Raw genomic sequence first — 26,934 nt, forward strand, 5'->3', positions numbered from 1 at the left:
ACCTTTATGAAATGGTTTGCAAATATTTCCTCCTAGTCTGTGGCTAACAAAATTTTTTTAAATGTTTTTCAAGAAAGTAAGAGTGTATCATTTTTATAAAGTTTGATGTTATCAGTTTTATCGTTTATGGGGCGTGCTTTTTTTTGGTTCCTTCTAATCTAACTCAAGGATACTAAGATTTTCTCATATCCTTTATTTATTTATTTATTTATTTATTTAATTTATTTATTTATGGAGACAGAGTCTTGCTCTGTTCCCCAGGCTGGAGTGCAGTGGCACGATCTCTGCTCACTGCAAGCTCTGCCTCCCAGGTTCATGCCATTCTCCTGCCTCAGCCTCCCGAGAAGCTGGGACTACAGGCACCTGCCACCACACCTGGCTAGGTTTTTGTATTTTTAGTAGAGACAGGGTCTCACTGTGTTAGCCAGAATGGTCTCGATCTCCTGACTTTGTGATCCGCCTGCCTCGGCCTCCCAAAGTGCTGGGATTACAGGTGTGAGCCACCGCGCCCAGCCTCATATGCTTTATTTTAAAGGTTTTATAATTTTGACTTCTACATTCAGAACTATGACTCCTGTAGAGATAGTTTTTGTTTATGAAGCGCAGTAGGACTGGAGGTTTTTTTGTGTGTGTGTATAGATCCTCATTTTTTTTCTAGCAGCATTTAATAAAAAAACTATTCTCCTCCCCATTTAATTATCTTAGAACCTTTGTCAGAAATGAATTGACCATATATATGTGTCTATTTCTGGACTGTTTCTTCTTTCTGTGGATGTATATGTCTATTCTTTATATTAATACCACACTATCTTGATTAGGGTAGGTTTGCAATAAGTTTCAAAATTAGGTAGTATAAGTCCTTCAACTTTGTTCTTTTTTCCTAAAATTATTTTGGCTATGTCAGGTCTTTTTCATTTATATGTACATCTTAGAATTAGCTGATTCTTTCATAAATCCTGCTGGTAATTTTGGTTGGAGTTACATTAAATCTATATTATCAATTTTGGGGAAAATTTACATCTTAAGTATATTGAGTCTGCCAAATAATGAACACTGTGTATTTCTCCATTAAAATCTCTTCAGATCTTTAAATTCTTTCAGCAGTATCAGGGTTTTCGGTGTACCAACTTTTGCATATATTTTCTGAAAGTTATTGCTAAGTGTTTCATGTTTTTGATACTATTGTAACAGTATTTTTTTAATTGAAATTTCCAATTGTTTGTTTCTGCATAGAAATACCATTGCTTTTTTAATATTGACTTTCTATCTTCTGACCTTCCTAAACTCATATTAGTTCTAATAGCATTTTTTTAATTCTGTAGAATGTTTACATTGATGATTGTGTTCCCTGTGAATAATGACAATTTTACTTTTTCATTTCCAATTTAATATTTTTTCTTGCCTTATTGCACTGGTTAGAACCTACAGTACAATGTGAATAGAAGTGGTGAGAGTGGATGTCCTTGTATTCTTCCTGCTCTTGGAAGGAAAGCATTTATTCTTTCACCATTAAGTATGATATTAGCTATAGGTTTTTGTAAAAGTTCTTTATCCGGTTAAGAAAGTTGTCTTCTATTTCTCATTTGGTAATAGTTTTAATTATAGATAGATGTTGGATTTTGTCAGATGCTTTTTAAAGGATGTTTTTCTCGTTTTATCTCAGTGCTTAGTGTGTTTTCTGTACATTTTGGATACTCCATTAATATTTATTGAATGGATGAAGCTGGGCTGAATATTTCTGAGAGTACAAGGGTACACCTTAGCCACCCAGGATCATAAGATGGGGTAGGGGGAGTTCTAAGTATTTGAATGTCTGCTCTGTTCCTGGGTACTATGTTTGCTTACATCATTTCGTGCAATTTTCACAACATTCCTGAGAAATAAGTATCTTTGTTTTACAAATGAAGAATGAGTAATAGATGGGATGATTTAAAAGCTATAACATAATTGAGCTCAGAGAAGAATTTTTATGTTTCATTACTCAATAGATATAAAAAGGCAATCATTAAATTCAGGAAACAAAAGTATACAAAGGAAGCTGCTTCCAAATGTGATGCAAGCTATGATGGAACGTGATTCAGCCATTTGATGGAGTGAAAAATAAAGAATCCAGTTTATCTGGATGCAAATAATGTTGTCCTCAAAATGATCATTTGACCACTAAGAAGAAGAAGTAATTATTGTACCATACTTGGCTCAGTCATGAATGATATCTTTGTAGTCGAATTAATGTAAATTAAGTTATTAGTTTGCAACCCTGATGACTTGATCTATAGACAAAGGATAGAAAGCGATTTTGTTTATGAATCAATCTTGACAAAGCAAAAGTTCTGATGTAAGGGAAGTTAGAATGTGGGAGAGAAGGGAGAAATTTGGGGGATTTTAGCATTCTTACTTTCCAAAATGAGAATATTTAAATCCCTCTAAGCCTCAGTTACTCACCTGCAAAATGAGAAATAAAGTATTACCCAATGGGGATGTTGTGAGGATTAATGAATATATGTATGTCAAATGCCTAATATGTGATAGGTACCCAACTAACTGAAGTAGTGACAGAGAGGAGTAAAGGAAGGCAAACCTGTGCATAGAAGGAAGTCAGCCCATTTCCTAATGAGGGAAAAACATCAACTTTAAAGTTGGTCTGTAAATCACCTCTCCTTCTGACATTGTCACTGCCCAGCAAGCAGGGTGGTGAGTTTGAGTAATGAAAAAGCAGCAGCTGTGTGTCTAGCACAGGACGTATGAATGACAGAACAACACTGTAAGTAGCATCACCATCAGCATTTTACAGTCGTGGGAACTGAAACAGAGAGGCCACCGGATTCACATAGGACCAGCCAGAAGTGGTTAAGTCAGGGCTAAAACCAGGAACTGCAACTTTAGATTTCATTGCCTGCCACTGAGACTATCTAATTTAGACCATTTAGATAGGCACAATGAATCTGAAACACTGGATGAGCTCCTGGCGTATGCTCTGTACACAGTTCTAATGAACAGGCCCCTAGGTTTAATTAAGGGGAAAAAAGATTTAATTGTTTCTCTCAACAGCTGCAAATTATTTACACTGCATTTGTGTTGATGGCTAATAAAAGAGCAAAGGAGTGTGGGGACAGCCTCGGGTGGTTGTAATTCTTCCAGGGTCCATAATGAAGCATCAGTCTGAATGCCAAAATGTGAGAATGGATGTGCCTACTGTCCAGTTCACACCTGCAGTGGCCAGAGCTTCTCTCTGCCCTGGGCATGGTCCAATCTGTAAAAATGAGTTACAGGGGCCAAGACCTGAGAATAGCAAGGCACATGTCCCTGCCTCATTAGACTGCTTTCCAGTTAGTTTGTGATTGCTGTGGAATGGGTGAGAAGGAGCAAAATGGTGGCCCTGGTTGAGTCTGCCACTGCTCCTGGAACAGTTCTGAACTGACCTTTTGAAGGACGATGAGGTGGGAAGGGGACAGGAGCCACTGCCTCAGAGCTGCTCGCAATTCTATAAGCTCTCACTTCGCTATGGCTACTGAAAAATATGTAATGTAATATATAAAATATATACTGTATAATGTACATTACATATATATTATAATATGTGTGTGTGCACTTCTCAGATATCACAAAGTATGAGTTTCTGATTTTCCTACTTATTAATTTTTAACCATATAATCGCCTTGGGAAAGTTACACCTTGTGGAGGTAGTTTATTCATCTTTATAATGATCATGCCTACCTCACAGGATGCTGTGATAAGCATTGCATATGTGACCACACCTTTTAAACTATGACGTAGGGTGTGAAGTTTGGCATCGAAACAATTTTGATTATTCTAGAACCCCCTCTCTAACCTGTTATTTTGATTCTAATGTACCTACTCTGTATCCTGACTTCTGTGAGGGTATTGGGGGTGGGCAGAGGGGACAAAAAAGAGAAACCAAGCAACTTACAGTTGAGTAATCAGATTAATGTTTTACAAAGATCACTCTTGATACCAGTGTGCAGAGTAGACTAGAGTAGGGCAAGATTTCCAATGGAGAGACCAGTCAGGAGGCCCCTGAAGCCATTCAGATAGGAGTGGGTTGGGCTAGAACCCATCAAACAAAGACATACAAGGGGAAGAATTGGCAAGAACTGAGTTTTCACCAGATGAGGTTCTCACATTGGAGTATGACACCAAATCCTGGCACAGTCTTATTTCAGTTCTCTACCCTTCATTAGTACCTGCTGATAGAAGTATACTGTATTCATTTGCTAGGGCTGCTGTAACAAAGTACCACAAACTGTGTCTATTAGTCCATTTTCTTGCTACTGATAAAGACATACTCAAGACTGGGCAATTTACAAAAGAAAGAGGTTTAATTGAACTTATAGTTCCACCTGGCTGGGGAAGCCTCACAATAATGGCAGGTGAGGAAGATCAAGTCCCATCTTACATGGATGGCAGCAGTCAAGAGAATGAGGAAGATGCAAAAGCAGAAACCCCTGATAAAACTCTCAGATCTCGTGAGACTTATTCACTACCTTGAGAACAGTATGGGGGAAACTGCACCCATGATTCAATTATCTCCCACTGGGTCCCTCCCACAACACGTGGGAATTGTGGGAGTAAAATTCAAGATGAGATTTGGCTGGGGACACAGAGCCAAACCATATCATTCTGCCCCTAGCCCCTGCCAAATCTCATGTCCTCACATTTCAAAAACAATCATGTCTTCCCAGTAGTCCCCCAAAGTCTTAACTCATTTTAGTGTTAATCAAAAGTTCACAGTCTAAAGTGTCATCTGAGACAAGGCAAGTCCCCTCTGCCTATGAGCTTGTAAAATCAAAAGCAAGCTAGTTACTTCCTAGATACAATGGGGATACAGACATTGGGTAAATACAGCCGTTCTAAATGGGAGACATTGGCCAAAACAAAAGGGCTACAGGGCCATTCAAGTCCAAAATCCAGTGTGGCTGTCAAATTTTAAAGCTCCAAAATGATCTCTTTTGACTCCATGTCTCACATCCAGGTCACCCTAATGCAAGAGGTAGGTTCCCATGGTCTCAGGAAGCTCCACCCCTGTTGCTTTGCAGGGTATAGCCTCCCTCCCAGCTGCTTTCATGGGCTAGTGTTGAGTACCTGCAGCTTTTCCAGGCACAGGTGCAAGCGTCAGTGGATCTAGCATTCTGGGGTCTGGAGGACAGTGGCTCTCTTCTCACGACTCCACTAGGCAGTGCCCCAGTAGGGACTCTGTGTGGGGGCTCCGACCCCACATTTCCCTTCCGCAGTGCCCTAGCAGAGATTCTCCATGAGAGCCCCTCCCCTGCAGCAAACTTCTGCCTGGGCATCCAGGCATTTCCGTACATGTTCTGAAATTCAGGTGGAGGTTCCCAAACCTCAATTCTTTACTTCTGTGCAACTGCAGGATCAATACCACGTGGAAGCCACCAAGGCTTGGGGCTTGCACCATCTGAAGCCATGGCCTGAGCTCTATGTTGGCCCCTTTTAGCCATGGCTGGAGCAGCTGGGATGCAGCGCACCAAGTCCCTAGGCTGCACATAGCTCAGAGGCCCAGCCCACGAAACCACATTTTTTTCTTTTAGGCCCCAGGGCCTGTGATGGGAGGGGCTGCCATGAAGACCTCTGAACATGCCCGGGAGCCATTTTCCCCATTGTCTTGGGGATTAACTCCTTCCTTACAAACATTTCTACAATTGACTGGAATTTCTCCTCAGAAAATGGGATTTTCTTTTCTATCACATTGTCATGCTGCAAATGTTTCGAACTTACCTGTTCTGTTTCCCTTTTAAAACTGAGTGCTTTTAACAGCACCCAAGTCACTTCTCAAATGCTTTGCTGCTTAGAAATTTCTTCCACCAGATAGCCTAAATCATCTCTCTCAAGTTCACAATCCCACAAGTATCTAGGGCAGAGTCAAAATGCTGCCAGTCTCTGCTAAAATATAACAAGAGTCACCTTTGTTCCAGTTCCCAACAAGTTCCTTATCTCCATCTAAGACCACCTCAGCCTGAACCTCATTGCCCATGTTGCTATCAGCATTTTGGTCAAAGCCATTCAACAAGTCTCTAGGAAGTTTCAAACTTTCCCACATTTTCCTCTCTTCTGAGCCCTCCAAACTGTTCCATCCTCTGCCTGTTACCCAGTTCCAAAGTCACTTCCACATTTTGGGGTATCTTTTCAGCAACGCCCCACTCTACTGGTACCAGTTACTGTATTAGTCTGTTTTCATGCTGCTGATAAAGACATACCCCAGACTGGGCAATTCACAAAAGGAAGAGGTTTAATTGGACCTCTTACCATCCCATCTTACATGGATGGCAGCAGGCAAAGAGAGAGTGAAGAAGCCACAAAAGCAGAGACCCCTGAGAAAACCATCAGATCTCGTGAGATTTACTCACAACCAGGAGAACAGTATGGGGGAAACCACCCCCATGATTCAATTGCCTCCTACTGGGTCCCTCCCACAGCATGTGGGAATTATGGGAGTACAATTCAAGATGGGATTTGGATGGGGACACAGAGCCAAACCGTATCACTGGGTATCTGGGAACAAAAACTTATTGTCTCACATTTACGGATGCCAGAAATATGAAATCAAGGTGTTGGCAGGTCCAGGTTCCCTCTGAAGGCTCTAGGAAAGGCTCCATTCCAGGATTGTCTCCTAGCTTCCTATAGTTCCTTGGCTTGGGGCTGCACAACTCTATTTTCACATGAGATTTTCTCAGTGTGCATATATCTGTGCCACAATTTTCCCTTTATATAAGTACACTAATCATATTGGATGTGGAACCACCCTAATGACATTTTAAAACTTGATTACCTCTGTAAAGATTTTATCTCCCAATACATTCACATTCTGAGGTTCTAAGTGTTAGGATATCAATGTATTTTTTTTAATGTAGAGGACACAATTCAACCCGTAAAATATAGTTGATATGTATTTTCAGTGTATTAATTGTTCATTGGTTAATATTTAATTCAGCTAGTGAAATTATTGAAGAACAACTTAAGTTGCTAGATAATTTAGACCGCTGAGATACACAATTTTTAAATGATCAGAAAATATTCAAATATCTGATGTATCTTTGCATATATAATGATATTTATACATGTGTGTGTGTATACATGTATATAAAATGCAGTAACTTCTAATGATGGATCAGATTTGGTTGAGGTCAGAAACCTGAGCATACATGGTAGTAACTGCTAGTTTATTGATTGATAAAGGACTTTAACTCTGAAACATCTATTAATAGATGGTAGCATTACAGAATTAAAGCTTTCAATCAGTTCTCAATAATATCTATCTGTACTGGGTATCCAGAAATACAAATAATGGGACTTTGATGAGGTGAAGAACCCATGGTCTTAGAGGCAAAACAAACAGTGTTTTATAGTCAGTGCTGTCTCTCACCTTCTGAGTGCCTTGGGTGAGGTGTCGAACCTCTCCCTGCGCTTCTCTGAAGCTTTTCTGGGTTTAAAATGGGATTAACATGCTCCATGTCTCTCACGGGATTGTTGGATGACAGCCTATGATTGGGCAAATATACAATCTTAATAATACATTAGTATGGGTTTGTTATTTAAATAATGATCCTTTTTGTTTTTTCTTTCCCCTATTTTCTAGTCAATAAGCACAAGCCATGGATCGAGACTTCATATCATGGAGTCATAACCGAGAACAATGACACAGTCATTTTGGATCCACCACTGGTAGCCCTGGATAAAGATGCACCGGTTCCTTTTGCAGGTGAGATTATGGCTTAGTATGGCTGGGCCTGGCTCACTTTGAAGATGTGCTGTGAAACCTCCACAAAGCCCAGAATATGGCTTTATAGCTATTGTCACCACCCTGTGCATCTCTAGATCAGCCTGTGATGTTAAAGCTGTATGCCTCTTCTTATTTCTGGGATGGATTCTGGCTCTCCTTGTGTTTTTGTTTGTTTTTGCCTTCATGTTGCCTCCAGTGCAAGACCCTTGTTTCTTCTTCTAACGAGTGGTAAATTGCTGAAGCGGCCTGCAGAGTTGGAGAAGTTGGGCTAGTAAGGTTCTTAAGGGAATTTTACCCATAAAGAGATAACCCGTTGTCCCCACTATCCACATATAATCGATAAATGGAGACTTATTGCTTGGTAAATGGGCAAGAGAAAGGAGAGAGAGAGAAAGACCAGGAAATATCTGCTAAGAGTGGCACAGGGTCTTGTTCTTGAGCTTCCAAGTGGGTGTGTCTTTGGAGGAGGAATCCCAAGGCAGTGCCATATTTCCCTCTTGTGGCTAGAGAGCCTCTCACTATCATCAAGGCTACGTCTGCTTCCTCCTTGGACCCTCTCCAAATGGTAGGCCCCAGGAGGGCTGAGTGAGGAACTCGGCTATGCCTCATGCTTCCATGGATTTTGGCAAAGAGAAGGGACTGGTCATGGCAGTGGGAGGAGGGATTAGACAAAGGATTTCTGAAGATGCCTGCATCATGAGTAATACTGTTAACATTTTATAACTGTCAGGAGAAGGACAGGAAATTTAATGAAGGTTTTCAAGATTTCTAGAAGATTGCTTTCTGATAGATGGGTGCCGGGCTGAGGTTTCACCACGATGAAGTCTGTTTTTTTTCTGACAGTTTGCCTGCTACATTATGAGCTACTTGGGCAGAGAAAACGGGGTTCTTTTGCACTTCTGAGAGATAAGCTCTGTGAAGACATCTTTCATTATGGAATATTATAAAGTACGGAGTGAGAAGGTAGTTATATTAAATTGGGAAATTCAGTATTATGTGAAGATAAACCCATAAGCATTCTTGCAAAGAGTGAGGGAGATACCCTACTCTCAGAAGAAAGCTTTATTTTATGTAGAATGAAAACCACCGAGGGTACCTGTGACTTCCATGATGTTTAGAATTGAGGCATTTCCATACATTTCCCAATCACCCTCAGAAGTCCCAGTTTTATCAAATGCCAGTTGGAAGTATAAACTCCTTGCAGTCTTTACCACAAAAGATGAAGTATCTTCCCTAAACCTTCTTTGCCAGTCTAGGAAGACTCCAACACATCTCTTTCTTGGACATAGCTAATAATGCTATTGGGCTTAGTCAGCAATTATTAGCACCCCCTGGAAATGAGATTTTTAAACAAATATTAGTAAAAATGGTTGGGTCATGGAAACGTTTGGTTTATTATGCACTTAAAAAAATGGATGCCAGATGTGGTGGCTCATGCCTGTAACCCCAGCACTTGGGGAGGCTGAGGCAGGAGAATCATTTGAGGCCAGAAGTTCAAGATGAACCTGGGCAACATAATCAGAACCCATCTCTACAAAATAATAATAATGATAATTATCTGGGCATGGTGGTGCTTGCCTGGTCCTAGTTTCTCAGGAAGCTGAGGCAGGAGAATCACTTGACTCAAGGAATTTTAGATGGCTGCTGTGAACTATGTACAAAATGCACTCTATCCTGTGTGACAGAGCAAAAAATAAAGAGAAACAACATTTAGAAATTGGGAGATTTAGCATAAAAATGCAGGATTATGGTTTATCTTGATAAGTCTGAAATACAGAGCTGAGTAGTGGCTTTCGTTTCTCCACTGAGCATGAGCCCCTCGCTGCCCTCAGCCCCTCTCCTCACAGCCTATATGCAGAGGCCCTTCCACTAAGAAGATCCTCGCGTTCACCTTTCCGTCTGAACATGTGACCCCTCTTTCAAATATGACAGAGAAAATAAATGACAAACAGGAAGTAATCAGATGACATGAAGTCATTGCAGTGTGCTGAGGCTGGCACTATAAAAGATGAGCAATGTGTCTGATTGTATGTCTGCTTTTAATGTCCTGTTCTCATCTCATGGTGAAAGGGAAACCGAAGTCGTTGAATAAGCTGTTCTACAGTAAAGTTATAAGCTCTCTCATGTACAGACTACAATAGAAAAAAAAAATACCTCAAGCAAATCTGATATTTGAAAGTTTGGATTTACAAAAGGTTATTAAAGTTTGTTGGTTATAGGGCTGAAGAAGAATTAAAGGTTTCATCTGAAGACTCACAAAAGGATTTCCTTAAGTCAGAAACCCACCAAATGCCTTTAAACTTGAATTTGTATTCTGACCGTTAGATGCACCCACAACTGTTCAGGCACTTCTTGAAACTATAGTTTCCTTCTAAGCCAAGCCCTGAGTAGTTATTTCCATTTGAAGACAACTTCTATACTTCTATTATTTGCAGCTGCCTTAAAAGAGTCTAGCTTAATGCATCAAAATATAATCCTCCAAGCTCTTAGGAGTAAAAAATAAAGGTGGTTTTTAGAATGGCCGGAGCTATTTTTCTCAGTGTTATTTATGATCAGCTCTAAGACAGGACACAGGCACTAGCCATCCATCCATGCTGCAGGCATTTATTTTAAAACATTTATCTTAAAAAGAAAATACCGAAGATTTATTTCAGATCCCTATCATTCTCATAAAATTGAAAAATTCATATCTGCCAACTCCATCACTCCTCGAAGTCAACTGAAGCTTTTAGTCCTCCCTTATCAGCTGCTTTTGTATTGTGTGTCCCACCCCACAGTTTTCCCACCCCTTTCCCAGTGGTCTTTATTTCTCATTTAGCCCAGGAGATAGGCTCTAAGCTTTGGGGAAGACAGTTCCATCCATACCATTTGTGCTGTTATTTCTCTTACGTGTCTCCCCTTTAATTTTTTTTTAAGCAAAATGTTTTACATATAGATTCTGCCAATATATCATTTAGAATCGTACATGATCTCACATGATTTTCATTTAAATATTATGATTGCATTTTGTAAGTAATTGCAAAATTCAAAGATTTAACATAGCTTTTATGGTATATCTCCTGATTATGACAATAACAAGTGAGATATATAAGTATTTATTGTAGAAACTATGGAAAATACAGTGAAACACACAGTAAAAGCATGAGGTATAACATTTTAGTCTATTTCCTTCTTGTCATTTTTCTGCTTTTTTTTTTTCATTCAAAAATTGCGATCACTCTGGGTGCTCATGCTTATAGTCCCAGCACTTTGGGAGGCTGGGGAGGGGAGGATTACTTGAGCCCAGGAGTTTGATACCAGCCTGGGAAACATGGTAAGATCTTGTCTCTACAAAATAATAATAATTACTAATAATTAGCTGGGTGTGTTGGCACGTACCTGTAGTTCCAGCTACTCAGGAGGCTCAGGTAGGAGGATCAACTGAGCCTAGGAAGCTGAGGCTGCAGTGAGCCAAGGTTGTGCCACTGCACCCCAGAGCAAGACCCTATCTCAAAAAAAAAACATATTATACCTCATTTTGAATACTATAACTTATTTTTTCACAGTAATGAAAATTTGCCATTTATTACATATTTTTCTGCAACTTTTAAAATGATTACATGATTTCCTACTTAATGGATGTTCTGGAGTTCACCATTCTCTGATTGGCACTTTGCCTATTTCCAATCCTCTTTTATTATAACATGTGTCCACATTTCAGATTCTGTTGTTTGGATGGATTTCCAGAATTTTAGTTAATTGGCCAAACATTTTAAAGGTTGTGAAACATGTTAAATTGCTTTCCAGAAAAGTTATATGAGTTTGCAATTTCATTCACACCACCCAACTCCCTCCGTCCCTGGCCCTCATAAGGTGCATTCTGATGGTGGGATTTAGTAGTAGCCCTACTGTCATCATCTGTGAAATAATACAAGCTTTCTGGAGCTGTTTGTTGTTTTGATGAAATTTAAAGAGTGTCTATGACACATCTTGCAATGATTCAAGATACAGAAGTTTAATAAATTTGAGTTTCCTATTCCATACCCTCCTCCCTGCCAGTTTGGCAGGGGAGATAACTAACTCAGAGAGGCTAAGCAACTTGCCCAACATCCCAGAACAGGCTAGCCTGGGGCTGAATCTAGAGCCAGGGCTTCTCAGCACTTACTCTGAGTTCTCTTTCCCTACGATATTTTCTTTTGATCTCTGTCCCACCTGATTAGTAAAGTGCTGATGCTTAGTGAATGAAACCTCCCTCAGACTTCGGTCAAGTCCACTAGACTTGACTCAATTCTCAACCCAGTGTCTGAGCTCTGTAGATTTGACCTTCTTAGAATCAGATACAGAAAAAAAATCCTTGAGTAATAATGAAAATTCTGCCCGCTGCATGGAAAAAAATGATAATGAAAGCAAGCTGGGCACACCATGAACTTATTAATTTCTACCTGTGCCCCACCGAGGCCTGTTAGGAAACTGTAGAGACTTTTAAATTCGAAGGGAATTAGATTGCCTTTCAGAGATGATAGAACTGCTCATTTGTCTACATTGGGCCAGTCTGGACTTGTCTTTTATAAGGACAGGGCTGCAGAGAATGATCAGGCATAATTGGCTGACGTCTCAGGCTGGGTGACTCTCTGAGGGCTGCCCAGAAAATTGCCTGGGACGTAATTTGGCCTGGTTTTGATTAGCTGGTTACAGTGCTGGTTGCAGCTGGGAATCCTCTTTCATACATGGTTAACTCTGTTTGTCCTTTTGTTCAGGGCCTGCCAGTCTATCTGCTTCCTTATCTTTGGACCTGCCTCAGGGTCTTGTTGATCTCTCAGGCCCTATAGGTGCCTGATGGCAAAGACCCTCCCACAGGGATTGGGATAGACCCTTGGCAAAGCCTCTCCCACATGCTTGGGATGGCCACATGTCTTATGGTGAGAAGGGAAGGTAGATGTTGTGAATGGTCACAGGTTTTGGCCCAAACTAACATAGACTCTGCCACTTACTAGCTGTATGATCTCAGATAGGTCACTGAACTACTCTGAGGGACAGTTTCCTTATATTTAAAATGGGGGTAATCATAGTACCCATTCCTGGTGTTAATATGTAGATTAAGTAAGATACTAATGCAAAGTGCCTAGAGCTCTCTCTGGTAGCCAGTAGACACCCAATAAATCTTAGTTGTGATAATCATAGCAATGATAATGAGAGTAATCAGAGTAATTGAAATTTGTATTATTATCAGTAAGCCACAAGTGTTTGATTCATTTGGGTTGATTACAATAGTGCAGTTATAATCTGTGATTTTTTTTGAAAGAGAAAATTTTGAGTTTGTTGTAAGGCTTGATCACCCATTTGTACTATCAAGCTATGTTGCCTAGATTGCTGGGCAGTGTAATGGTGTGGGACAGTCAGTTAAATAATGTGTAAGGGAAAATAGTTTGAAAATTGTACAGAATTCTACAAATAAGTATCAGTTAGTTGAGAATAAATTTTCTTAAATTCTACCTATGATGCATCCCTATGGAGTAATCTATTAGTTGCAAGATATAGTTTCAGACTCTTGCAAACCATGTGTCTTTTCATTACACACACACACACACACACACACATACACACACACACTTATGTCCAAACCTTACCAACCTTGTGGAACAGGTAAGTCAGCTATCAGGATTCTGTTTTGCAAGTGAGGACATTGAGACTTAGGGAAATTTCAAAAACTGTTCAAGCTTACCTAGCCAGGATGGATCAGCCCTGCCACTCAGTTCCATACTTTTAGACTCCAAGTCCTGCCTTCTTTCTCCTCTGCCAGTTTTCCAGTGTGTAGGACTTATCTCATTGGAAGTACAAGATTTACATGATACCCGGACATGGCATTAAAGAGTGCTGAATCCCATGCTGAGTGAGTCATTGCCCTTTAAATTCTCTTTCTGATCATGTCCGGGAGAAAGGTGCAGCTTGGGAGGTTCAAGACATCTTCAACACCACTCAAATATTGCTAGTCTCTCTTTTTGACAAAGAGGGAGCAAGTCCTATCACAAAGCCTTCAGTAAGCAAAAACATCAAGCTAGAATTTTAATAATATTCAGTTGTATTTTATTTAGGTTATTCTCTATTCAAGGCAAGGATTGCTGGCTTTTCATTTTAGTCATTCTCTTTTAGAATAAATGCACTCGAGTTTTTAAAAACACCAAATTAAAACAAATTGTAAGTAAACTAATATTTAGGCAGTTTATGGAAGCAGCAAAAATTATGAAAGAGGTCTGTGAGTGAGAACCACGTGGGATATTGTGGAATAACCACATCAGGACCTCACTTCCCTGTCCAGCGCCTTCAGGATCATGAGCACAGTACCCAGCCTTCTTCACTCTGTCTTGCCTCACAGCTCTCTGAGCTCGGACCTCACGGCAGAGATGCCATCCACATCAGTCTCACAGTAGATGTGCCTTTGCATTTCAGGCTGGTTTGTTTGGGGCCATTACTGAGGACCGGAAGGCAGAGTGTCCCCTGGCATCCCACTCTGCTTCCCAAGCAGTCATGTGGCTTCATCACCCTCCCTGCAGAAAATCAGCTTCAGACCTATCTGGAATCCACCATCTGGGCTACTGCCTCTCACCTACAAGATTCTGTTGTGTACTTTTCCACCATATTCTGTGCTCAACCTTGATGCCCCAGTTCTGTCCACAGCGTCCTGGTTGGAGGGAGTTTACTGGCAGTAGCTGGGGACCTGTGAGGATGGGCACACACAGCTCCTCCTGTGCTGAGTGGTCAGAGGCAGGCTCTGAGGGCACAAAGCCCATGGAGCAAACCTGAAGAGGATGCCCCAAGGGGATAGCTGGAGGAGGGACTAAGAGCCAGAGTACAGAGGAAGGAGGACAGGTGCAGGCTTCAGTCAGCTAAGAAGAAGAGGGTAAAAGGTCACAGGTACATACCTACAGCAGGGACCATGGGTTTCATGATCTGATTGATGGTAGAAGGTGAGGGATGGGGTCAGCAAGGCCTATCATACCCATAAACCAGTGAGCCTTACCCAGAGCTGTTGGACTTTCTTAATAAGAAGGCTATTGCTAGGTTCTGCTTTAGGCCAAACTAATGTTTAGGGGACAATCAGTGGAAACTTTTGGGCCATTTTCTCTCACTGAGGTTGAAAGGGGACACCCAGGGAGATGGACTATCCTGGTTTGCTTGGAAAGGAAGGATTTCCTGGGATGTGTGACTTCTAGTGCCCAAACCAGGAAGGTCCTCGTAAACCAGAGTGAGTTGGTCACCCTAACAGGAGATGTGGAGTTTCAGGTTAGAACACTTGAGGCACTGGCCCTAGGACATAGCTTGAGAGAAACAGTTGGACACAGGAATTTCAAGTTTTCTGGGACTCTGAGTTAATGACAATACTATACTAAAACAAGATGAAAAGTGAATAATGAAATCAATAATAATAGCAGATCTGGTGCCAGCCCATATACTAACTGTGCAAATTAGAAACAGGTGCCCCTTCTTACAGATGGACACTGTCTCACTCCGGAGCACATGGCTTGGCGAGTAGAGAAAGAAGTGGATTTCTGCCCCTACTTGTCCCCTGGGCCATACATCGTTGTACAGAAAACAACTTGTACCCAACGGCACTGAAAATTAGCTAATGTTTATACACACCAGGCATTATTTTACATAATTTATCATAATTTAATTTTCACTTTATCATTTAATTTTCACAACAATCTTCTGAAATAGGCATTGTTATGATTTTATAGGAGAGACTAATGTTAAGTCAGATCATATAATTTGCCAAGAACACAGTAGTAATGGTGAAGTTGTAATTTCAGCCCAGATGTCTCCAAGTATTGCTGTGCAACAACCACCCCAAAACTTAGGAGCATCAAACAACAACCATTTCTTATTTCTTGAGTCTACCTGCTTACTGGGCAGCTCCGCTCATCTGAGCCAGGCTCAACTGATCTCAGCTGGGCTTATTTATGTCTCCACCAACTGTTAATGAGTAGGCCATAGGCTGGCTGTTCTGTACGGTGACTTTGACTGGGATGACACTGTTCTCCATGTGTTCTTCCAGGAGGCTACCCTGAGCTCATTCCTTAAAGTACAGAAATGTAAAAGCACGTTGGCAAGCAGCTACTTATGACAAGTTTGTTACTGTCTGTATTAGTCCATTTTCACACTGCTATGTAAAGAGCTTCCCTGAGACTGGGTAACTTATAAAGAAAGAGGTTTAGTTGACTTACAGTTCTGCCTGGATGGGGAGTCCTCAGGAAACTTACAATCATGGCAGAAGGGGAAGCAGACATGTGGTGGCAGGTGAAAGAGAGAGTGAAGGAGGAAGAGCCCCTTATGAAACCACCAGATCTCATGAGAACTCACTATCATGAGAATAGCATGCGGGAAACCACCCCCATGAGCCAGTCAGCTCCTGTTAGGTCCCTTCCTTGACACTTGGGGATTACAATTGGAGATGAGATTCCGGTAGAGACACAGAGCCAACCGTATCACTGTCCCACTGGCTAAAGCAAGTCCCATAGCCAAGCCCAGAGTCAGTGCAGGAGTGGACTACTACAGGGCATGGGCGGGGGGTAGGGTTATCAATGCAATCATTCCATCACAGCTCAACCATAGGTCACAATTATTCACACCCTTATTTCATGTAAAATATGCTCATCTCTATCCTGGGGACCCCCAAAATGTATCCAATCATGGCATCTGGCTTAAAGATCAATATTTGTGATCCTTATCAGAACTAGATGCAACTCCTCTTGATCCAGAGGCTGATAAATGACAAATTTTCTTCTCACACATATATATCAGGGGAAGGAAAACTCAATAAGACTCCCACTCCAAGAGGAGAAGAATGGGAGACACATAGCTACCACTGGTGTGGCCCATAGCAATTCTGATATCCTGCTGGAAAAATGTTGCCAGGTACCCCCTGACACATTTTGAGAGTGATTCTGCTCCTTAAAAGGGGCTCCCCTGTTTATTGTTCTCTACTGCTCCCCGTTGACCACTCTTCTCTTTCATCATCATTTGGTTTTGCTACATCCCAAGTCCGGTGGACTTGGTAAGAGTCTGCAGAATCCTCCTAAGTTCAGGATCCTGGGCTCAGTCCCTAAGAAAACTCTTAGTTTCATTCGTCTTCACATCAGTGGCTGATTCTGTCCAGCCTCAGTGCTAGACAGTGGTTCAAACCTGGAACTGCAAAGTCAGGGCTCTTTATACAATGAATCAGGAAAAACAAAAAATAAAGAACAAAACCCCCAACCACTTTTCTTTTTTTCTGTTAGAAAAAAAGACTTTAAGACCCAACAAGCTACAAGCTTAAAGACATTCTGGGATATCAGAGACTTTAAATCAATGGCATGCTTCATTGACAAGTAATGATGCAAACACATTATGGTATTTTCCCTGCTTACTGCCCTGGTGGTCAAATTCCAAGCCCCATGACCCAGCCCACCTGACCAACTGTGATTGGACTCGGGGTGGGCACCTGAGCCAAGCTGCAGCCTAACTTGCTAGCTGGATTGAAAAGATCAAATAGTGCAATTGGCTTCCCGTTTGAATGCTGAGAAGTTAAAAGGATGGGAGTGCAGGGCAAATGGGGATGGTGGGGGGCATGTGGGGAAGGAGGCAACTGTTGGAGATGAAGCTTCCATAACATGCTCAAACTGCAGTTAGGAGTAGCCTGTTAGCAGAGTGAGGGGAGGACGGTGGTCTCAGAGAGAAGCAGATGTGCCCAGAGGGGAGGGAGTGTGTGGTCCCTGAAGGGAACGATAGCCTCAGTTCCTGAGTGGTCCTGGTGTCATACTGATCCTGAATTTCCACTAAATCATCTTTGTTGTTGCATTTTTATCCACTCTATCTCTTGGAGATGGATAAGAATGGCTCTGTCCTTGGAAACCAAGAGGCCTAGTGAAAACCACCTCTTGGTTTACTGTGTTAAGAGTACATGGAGCATCACTAAAGCTGCAGAAGAATGAAGGACCCAAGACAGCTCAGATAAGATGGCAGCATAGAGAAGAATGAACTGTGAATTTGAAAACAATGAGGAAATCATCTTTTAAAAAGATATAACTGGCAATCATCACAGCAAAATCAATGATATTGAGAACCAGCTCCTACTGCCAGTAATTGGACTGTTTAATAACCACATTTAGACAAGTTAATACCAGTTCAAATTTCTCCTCCAGAAGCCATTTCTGTGGCTTACTACAGTAGCCATATTGAATAGTCCTGGAATTGGAGCCCACCACAAATATTAATTATGGACATGAATTTTTAAGGTTAATGATTTTACTTTAATGGGAATTTGGGGCCTCTGAAAGTCCTAAATGTCTCAGTGAACTTGTTTGAGATCACAAACCAAAGAACAAGAGTGCAACCAGCCATTTATAGTTTATTCTGCTTGGCAGTGTCCAGAGTGAGATCACTGAATACCTTGGCATGAGTTCAGAGCTTGATTTTATTATCTTGTAGCCGCCTGTAATCACAGATGAGGCATCAAAGGCCAGCTGTCCCCCATGAACCTTGACAGTCTATATAAACTAATTACTTCTTTATGAGCCATCCTTTCAGAGGTTTGAAGAAAGGGCCTATTAAGCCAAGTTCAACATGATCTACAAACTTTAAAAATTCTTACTATTTATCTAATTTACAGTGCTGTGCCGTGGTAAGTGACATCATTTGCAGTGGTTGGCTTGGATGGCTGTGACTTCATTCAAATACAGTTGGTGTATTTTTTTTAAATGGAAAGGTGAATCCAAGTGTGTTAGGGATTCTTTCTGCACATTAATGATACCAACAGCAAATTTTGAAGAGCAAGGAATTAAAAAAAAAAAAAACCCACAAATTTGGGAAGTGAGGGGACATTAGCAAACATCATTTTTTCTGATTCTACCAGGCTGTGGATTGCAAGGGGAAAATCTTTATTCTCTTTGTCCCCAAATCCACTGCATGGCCCTTGGCCCTTTCCTTTTTTTGTGCCTCTCCCTTGAAGTCCCTAAAGAGGTGAGACACCAGGTGAGACACTCACTGCAGCCTGCCCCTCTGCCACTCCTTGGACCATTTCTTTTATCTGCTATTCCCTGTTGCCTGTCATATCTGCACTGAGGCTGCCTGTGCTGCTCTGTCTCCCTGAGATGAGCCTCCACACCAGCCTCACAAGTGGCAGGCTGGCCATATCACTGGGGTGTATGCTCTCAGCCTCTGCCTCTTGGTGATCACTGCCTGCCTCTGGATGCTTGTTACTCTAATACTGTCCTCACCGGCCCACGGTGATGCTGACCTACCCCTGGATCATGCTGACCTCCCTTAATCACCCCTCTCCCCAGCAAGGAGGAAAAGGCCTTTCTCTTCTGGCCTACTTGCTCAGGAGCTCCATCGGAGATGTTGTTTGAACTCTTAGTGATACTGTTCTTTCTATAATTTCATAGTCTTTCCTTTTCAGAGGAGGCTTGATGCTCCCAGGTTTTAGGTCTGAGTGATGTATTCAAATACAGGCTGGAACTATACTATGGTAGGTAAACTCCCACTGAAGTCTCTGCTGCTGATTCTGACATCTGCCTTCTCAATTGTTTCTCATGAGTAGTGTTTTTCTTTTCTCTCAAGAGCTGATATTCCTGACTTTCATCTGGTTTCCACTGTGTCCACTCACTTCTCCTTCCGTGCCCACATTCAGTTCATCAGACATGACTATAAATGTATCGACTTGATTTATGAGAGGGCACTGAGCCAAATGCAACCCAATATGGTGTAGTCAGACAGCAGGGGAGTGCTGAGAGGGGCCGTGTAATTCCACCTGCTCCATATCAAAGTCTCACTTCCGCCCCACCCAGGACTTGATATCAGCACTGATCTCATGTAAAGTGGAGTCTTCTTTCTTGAGTAGCATTCCTTTGGCATCCATCCTCATGGCCACAGGTCCTGCAGTGCTCTTCTCAGCCCCAGCACTTGCCACAGTGGAGTGTACTTGTCTATTTGTGAGCCTGCCTCCTCACTAGTCTTAAGTGGAAGTGTCTGAATCCATTTTTTGTTTCTAGCACTGAGTAGGCGCTCAAAGTTTGTTGAATGAATGAATGATAGATTGTTATGTTACATGCTTAAGCTGACCCTTCACCTTCTATGCTTTGGCATGTTTGCTCCTGGGCTCAGTCCCGAATTCGGCAGCACTTTCAATGCAATCTACTTCAGTGTCTGCTCCCCATACGAAAGCAGGCTTGTTTATCCTTACATCCTAGCACACCAGCTAGCTTAGAAGTTCTCAGTAAATATTTGTTGATTTGAATTGAAAAGGACTGAGTGGCTTACAACCTACCACTAAGAAGCATGATGGTAGGGAGAGAGGGGCATGCCTCATCCTGATGCTTACATTGCACCCTGCAGGGGTTAATCCCAACTCCTCGTGGCCCTCTGGTTGCCTGGGAGCAATGCCACCCAAGCTGGTGTGCTTCCCTGTCACCACACACATGCTTAAGGTAGCCAGTGAGGGAAGAGGCCTGGCTAAGGGAAGTCTGGGCTAGAGGGGACTGTGGTGATTCAAGGAAGCAACAAGCAAAGGGACTGATGCTACCCAGAATTGGTTGATTATTGTTGAAGAAGGTTGTGTTTTTAAAAAATAAACTCTTTATTTTGAGGTAATTATAGATTCATATGCAGTTGTAAGACATACAGAGAGATTATGTGTATACTTTACTCCATTTCCCCCAAAGCTATGGCAAAATATCACAACCAAAATATCGATATTAGTACGGACAAGATGCAGAGCATTTCTATCACCACAAGGATCCCACATTGCCCTTTTATGGCCGTACCCACTCCCTCCCACCTCTCCTTAACCCTTGGCAACCACTTATCTGTTCTCATTCAGTAAGTTAGTCCTTTTAAATATATGACATGAATAGAATCATACAGTAAGCAACCTTTTAGAATTGGCTTTTTTTTCTCTTAGCATCATTTTCTGGAAGTTCATCTAAGTTGTTGCCTATATGAATAGTCTGTCCTTTTTATTGTGGAGTAGTAGTCCATGGTATGGATATACCACACTCTTTTTAACCATTCCTTATTACCCATTTAGGACCATTTTGAATAAAGCTGCTGTAAACATTTATGCTTTTGTGTGAATGTAAGTCTTCATTTTTCTGGGATACATGTCAGGAGTACAGTTGCCGGGTCATACAGTAGTTGCATGTTAAGTTTTATAAGAAACTGCTGAAGTGTATTCTAGCTGTACCATTTTACTTTCCCACTGGCAGTGTGTAAGTGATACAGTTTCTCTGCATCCACACCAGCATTTGATCTTGTCACTGTTTTTTATTATAGTCATTTAGGTGTGTGTGTATTATCTCATTGTGGTTTTAATTTGCATTTCTCTAATGGCTAATGATATCAAATGTTTCTACATATGCTTATTTTCCACATGTATATCTTCTTCCATGACATGTCTTTTGTTCGTTTTATAACTGGATTAGGATTTTTGTTATTTATATTCTTAAGGTTGAGTTTTGAGAATTATTCACATATTCTAAGTACTAATTCTTTGTCAGATATGTGGTTTGTAAATATTTTAATTTTTGTATAAAGCAAAACATTTTCGTATAAAGTAAAACCTGTACAGTTAGGTTGAGACTCCTTTATTTGTATTTTTTGCCTGTGGTTATCTAATTCCTCCCTCATCCATTTGTTTAAAAGTTTATCTTTCCTCCATTAAATTGCACCTTGGACCAAAATCAGCAGGGCATCATCTGAGTCCATTGAAGCTGCCATAACAAAACACTATAGCCTGAGTAAGCTTATAAGCAACAAATTTATTTCTCACCGCTCTGGAGCCTGGGAAACTCAACATCAGAATATCAGCATTGTTGATTTCTGCTGAGGGCCTTCTTTCTCCTTCATGAATGTCACTTTTAGCTAAGTCCTCACAGGATAGAAAGGGGAAGGCAGCTCTCTAGGGCCTGTTTTATAAGGGACCTAATTTTACTTATGAGAACTCAGCCCTCATGACTTAATGACCTCCCAAAGGCTCCACCTCCTAATACTATCACCTGGGTGATTAGGTTTCAACATATGTATTTGCTGGGAGGACACACACATTCAGAGCATAGCAGGCATAGTTGTATAGGTCTATTTCTGGATTATCTTCTCTCACCCATTAATCTTTGTGTCAATGGCTCCACTTAAATTATGTAGTCTTGATTACTGTGGCTATCTAAGTCTTGAAATTGTGTAAATGGATTACTCTCAATTTTTTTTTTCAAAACTGTTTTAACTATGCTATTTCCTTTATCTTATCAAAAATTTTTAGGATAACCTCATCTATAACCACCAAAAAAAAAAAAAAAAAAAAAATCCTGCAAGGATTCTGATAGGTGCTGAGTTAAACATGTATAGCAACTTTAGGACAGTTGACATCTTACCTCGTTGTGTCTTCCAGTGCATGGGCATGTTATATCCCTACATGTGTTTACATTTCTTTTCTTTCATTAGTGTTGTACAGTTTTAAATATATGCTCCTGCACATATTTTCTTATATTTATACCTAAGTATTTCATTTTTTGAGTGACTGTAAATAGTATTGTATTTTTAATTGTGTTGTATTTGCTATTACTGCCAACATATAGACATACAATTTTTTTATGTGTATGGCGTTATGTTTTATGTTATGCAACCTTGCTGAATTTACATAATAGTTCTAGAGATTTTCTTTTTGGTAGATTTCTTGGGACTTTCCATTTGGGACAATCAAGTCGTGTGCAATTTGGGAGTTTTATGTCTTCCTTTCTGATCCTTTGGGTTTTATTTCCTTTTTATTGTCTTTATACTGACTAGAAGTTCCAGCATGATATTGAACAAAGGTGATGAGAGAAGATATCCTTGCCTTGTCCCCAGTCTCAGGGGAAAGCATATTCAGTCTTTCACCAGTAAATATAATGTTACCTGTAGAGGTTTTGTAAATGCCTTTTTCAAGATAAGGCAGTTCTTTATTTTTGGGTTTCTGGGAGGTTTTTTAAAAAATTATAAATGGGTGTTGATTTTGTCAAATACTTATTTCCTGTATCCATCAATATGAATATGTAATTTTTTAGTTTGTTAATATTATAATAACACTGATTGATTTTCAAATGTTGAGTCAACCTTACATCTTTAGACTAGATTCTACTTAATTGTGGTATGTAATTCTGTTATAGGTTGCTGAATTCTATGTGCTAATGTTTTAGTGAGAATTTTTTAATCCATATTCATGAGGAATATTAGTCTGTAGTTTTCTTTGTATTGTTATTGCTTAGTTTTATGTCAGGGTAATACTACTTCACAAAATGAATTGGGAAGCATCCCCTCCTGTTTTCTGGAAGAGACTGTGTAGAATTGATATTAATTTTTCATTAAATGTTTGTTAAAATTCCCCAGGGAAATTCTCCATGACAGTGCTTTTAGGGGAGTTTTTAAGTTATGAATTCAATTTCGTTCATAGTTACAGAGCTCTTCAATTGTCTGTTTTATATTGGATGGGTTGTAGTAGGTTCTGTTTTTCAAAGAATTGGTCCATTTTGTCTAAGTTGACAAATGTATGTGTTGACAAATTTATGTAGTTGTTTGTAGTAGCCTTTTGATATCTGCAGGATCTGTAATATCTGCTGGTTTGCTCCTGATATTGATAACTTATATTTTCACTATTTCATATTTATTGCAGGTTTATCAATTTTATAAACCTTTTCAAAGAAACAGCTGCTTTTATTAATTTTCTTTATTGCTTTTCTGTATTATTTCCTTCATCCTACTTGTATGGGCTTATTTTGCCCTTCTTTACCTAGATGTTTAAGGTGGGAGCTTTGATTATTGATTTGAGATGTTTCCTCTTTCAATGTTATAAATTTTCTTCTCATCACTGCTTTAGCTGTATCCCACAAATTTTGATGTGTTATGTTTTTATTCAGTTCAATGTACTAGCTTATTTCCACTGAGACTTCCCTTTTGGCCCATGTGTTTAGAAGTGTGTTGCAAAGTTGCTAAATGTTTGGAGATTTTCCTGTTATCTCTCTATTATTGATTTCTAGTTTAATTCCATTGTGGTTCAGAGAGCACATTTTGTATGATTTCAATTTTTTTGAGGTTTACTTTATATTCCAGTATAGTATATAGTCTATCTCAGTAGACATTCTGTGGGCATTTACTACAAATGCATATTCTGCTTTCGTTCGGGTCTATAAATGTCAATTACATCCTGTTATTTGATGTTGAACTTTTCTGTATCCTAGCTGATTCTCTGACTAGTTCTATGAATTATTGTGGAATGGATGTTGAAGTTTTAAATTACAATTATGGACTTGTTTATTTCTCCTTTTAGTTGTACCGATTTTTCCCATATTTTGCAGCTCTGTTGTTTAGTACATACACATTTAGAATTGCTGTATCATATTTGTGAAGCGGCCCTTTAATCATTATGCAATGTTACTCTCTGTCTCCACTATTTTTTTTTTACTCTGAAGTTTGCTTTATCTGTTATTAATGTAGCCACTCTGCTTTCCTCTGATTATTGTTTGCATGATATATTCTTTTTCTTCAATTTTTTTGGTTTGTTGTTTTACTTTCAAACTGCCTCTGTCATATTTGAAGTAAATTTTTTGTTAGCAGCATGTTGGGTCATGTTTTTCAATCTACTCTGCTAAGATCTGCCTTTTCATTGTTGTATTTAGATCATTTATATTTATATGGTGGGGTTTAGATCTGCCATTTTATTGTTTTTGTTCTATGTTTTGGCGGGCGAGGGGGAGGCTCTGTTTTCCTGCTTTCTTGTCAGTTGAACACATTTTAGAACTCTATGTTTACGTAACTGTGACTTTTTGAGTGTATCTTTTTGTGTGACTGTTTTTTTTTTTTTTTTTTTTTTTTTTTTTAGTGGTTGATCTAGGTATTCTACATAGCTTATTATAGTCTATTGGTATTGTCATTTTCTCAGTTCAAAAGATATTTGGGAATCTTTCCTTTCCATTGCTGCTTCCTCCTCTGTTTATAATTGTCTTAAATGTCTCTTCTATATATGCTTAGAGCCATATCAGTGTTATAATTTTTGCTTAAAATGTAATTTAAAGAACTCAGGAGAAGGAAGGGCTTTTGTATTTACCATTGTTTTTGCTTATCTTGTTCTTTCTTCTTTTCTGATGCTCCAAGATTTCTTTTTTATAGTTTTTTTGGTTTTGAACACTTTCTTTAACCTTTCTTTCAGAATAGGCCTGCTGGTGACAAATTCCTTTTGTTTTTTCTATATTCGAGAATGTCTTGATTTTCTTTTCATTTTTGAAGGATACTTTTGCTGGGTATAGGATTCTGGGTTGAAAATTCTTTTCTTTCAGCACCTGAAAAATATTGTGCCCTTCCTTCTAGCCTTTTTGATTTCTGCTGAGAAATCCATTGTCATTCTGTTTGTTTGTTTGTTTGTTTGTTTGTTTGTTTTACTATAGGTAAGGTACCATTCTGGCTGATTTTAACTTTGTCTTTTATTTTCAGTTTAATTGTGATGTCTTTTCATGAACTTCTTTGAGCGTATCCTGTCTGGTGTTTGTTCATCTTCTTGAATCTATAGGTTTGTATCTTTCACCATATGTGGAAAGTTTTAGCCATTTTTGCTTTGAGTGTTTTTTTTAGCACTGCTTTCTTTTTCCTATTTAGGACTCCAATGACATGAATGTTGAATATTTTGTTACAGTTCCATAGGTTCCTGAGGCTCTGTATTTTGTAAGTCTATTTTATCTCTATTGCTCAGATTAGGTATTCCTATTTTTCTCTTTTCCTGTGCATTGATTCTTTCCTCCATTCTGCTGATGAGCCCATGCACTGAGGTTTCTAATTAGGTTATTTTATTTTGTAGTTCCAAAGTGTCCATTTGGTTCTTTATATTTTCTATGTCTTTGCTGATACCTTCTACTTCTTTGTTTGAACTTTCTACTTTTGATTTGTGTATGTTTAGAATTGACCATACTTGTGTTTTTATCATGGCTACTTTAAAATCTTTGTCAATGTCTTAGTCCATTTAGGGTGGTAGAACAGAATACCGTACCCTAGGTGGCTAATAAACAACAGAAATTTATTTTTTGTAGTTCTGGAGGCTGAGAAGTCCAAGATGAAGATGCCGTTGGTGTCTGGTGAGGGCCCACCTCCAGGTTTATTGAACGTCGTCTTTTCACTGTGTCCTTACATGGTGGAAGGGATGAGGAAGCTCTCCAGAGTTCTTTATATAAAGGCACTAATTCCATTCATAAGGGCTCTTACCTCATGACCTAAGCACCTCTCAAACATCCCACCTTATAATATATCACATTGGGGGTTTCAACATATAAATGAGGAAGCTGGGGAACGTAAACATTCAGTCTGTAGCAGTTTGATGATTGTAATATCTCTGTTTTCTCAGTAGTGGCATCTACTGATTTTAAAAAAAATCAGTTGACTTATTTCTGGTTTGGAGGTAATGAGTAATTTTTCTATTGAAACCTGGGCAATTTTGTGTTATGCTCTGAGACTCTGGGTCTTATTTAAATTTTCTGTGTTGATTAGCTTTTTCTGACATTGCTTCAGCAATGGGGACATCACCTCCTTATTGCTAACTGGAGGTAGAATTCCAGGTTCTCTCCTTGGCCTTCATTGACACCTAAGGGGGTATCACTTCATTACTGCTGGGTAAGAGTGGAAGTTCCAGCTTCTCATATGGTCCCCAGTAATACTGCAGTGGAAGTGGCTTTATTAAAACTGAGCAATGGTGAAAGTCCTGACTCCTCAACTAGCCTTTTCTGATACAACCCTGGTGGGGAGAGGATAGAACTCCTCATTATTGCCAGTGAGGGTGGACATACAGGCCTCTCATGTAGTTTATAGGAGGTTGCTCTTTGTACTGTAAGAGGGTGCTTATTGCTAGCCACTGGGGATGAAAGTTCTAGCTTTCTTCCTCACTTCTCTGATATTCCTCCAGCTGGGTGTGGGAGCACCTCATTACAGCCCCATGAGTGTGGACGTCCAGGCTTTCTACTCACTCTTTGCTGACCTGGTAGGAGTGAGGCCACAATTCTTTATGCAGTGTTTGTCTGAGTAGAGCGACTGTTGTCTGAAGGTTTTCTCTCTGCTATGTTGCCATTTTCCCAGCTCTTTGGCTAGAGAGGGCAGCCTTTTCTTGGGGATTTTTTGGTTTCTCTCTGTACCAGCTGTCATTTCTGAGTTGCTTTCTCCTTCAG

General features: G+C 40.0%; 1 protein-coding gene across 1 annotated transcript in view; it reads left to right on the forward strand.

The window, feature by feature from the left end:
* The window catches only part of CLSTN2 (calsyntenin 2), a 651,167-nt gene that overhangs the window by 235,937 nt on the left and 388,296 nt on the right, over positions 1 to 26,934 (forward strand). Inside the window, exon 2 of the mRNA XM_015132004.3 lies at positions 7,610 to 7,732. Coding sequence (XP_014987490.2) covers positions 7,610 to 7,732 — 123 coding nt within the window. The remainder of the gene's footprint in view (positions 1 to 7,609; positions 7,733 to 26,934) is intronic.

The sequence above is a fragment of the Macaca mulatta genome, chromosome 2 (genome assembly GCF_049350105.2).
Source record: "Macaca mulatta isolate MMU2019108-1 chromosome 2, T2T-MMU8v2.0, whole genome shotgun sequence".
In the NCBI taxonomy this organism is placed as follows: Eukaryota; Metazoa; Chordata; class Mammalia; order Primates; family Cercopithecidae; genus Macaca; species Macaca mulatta.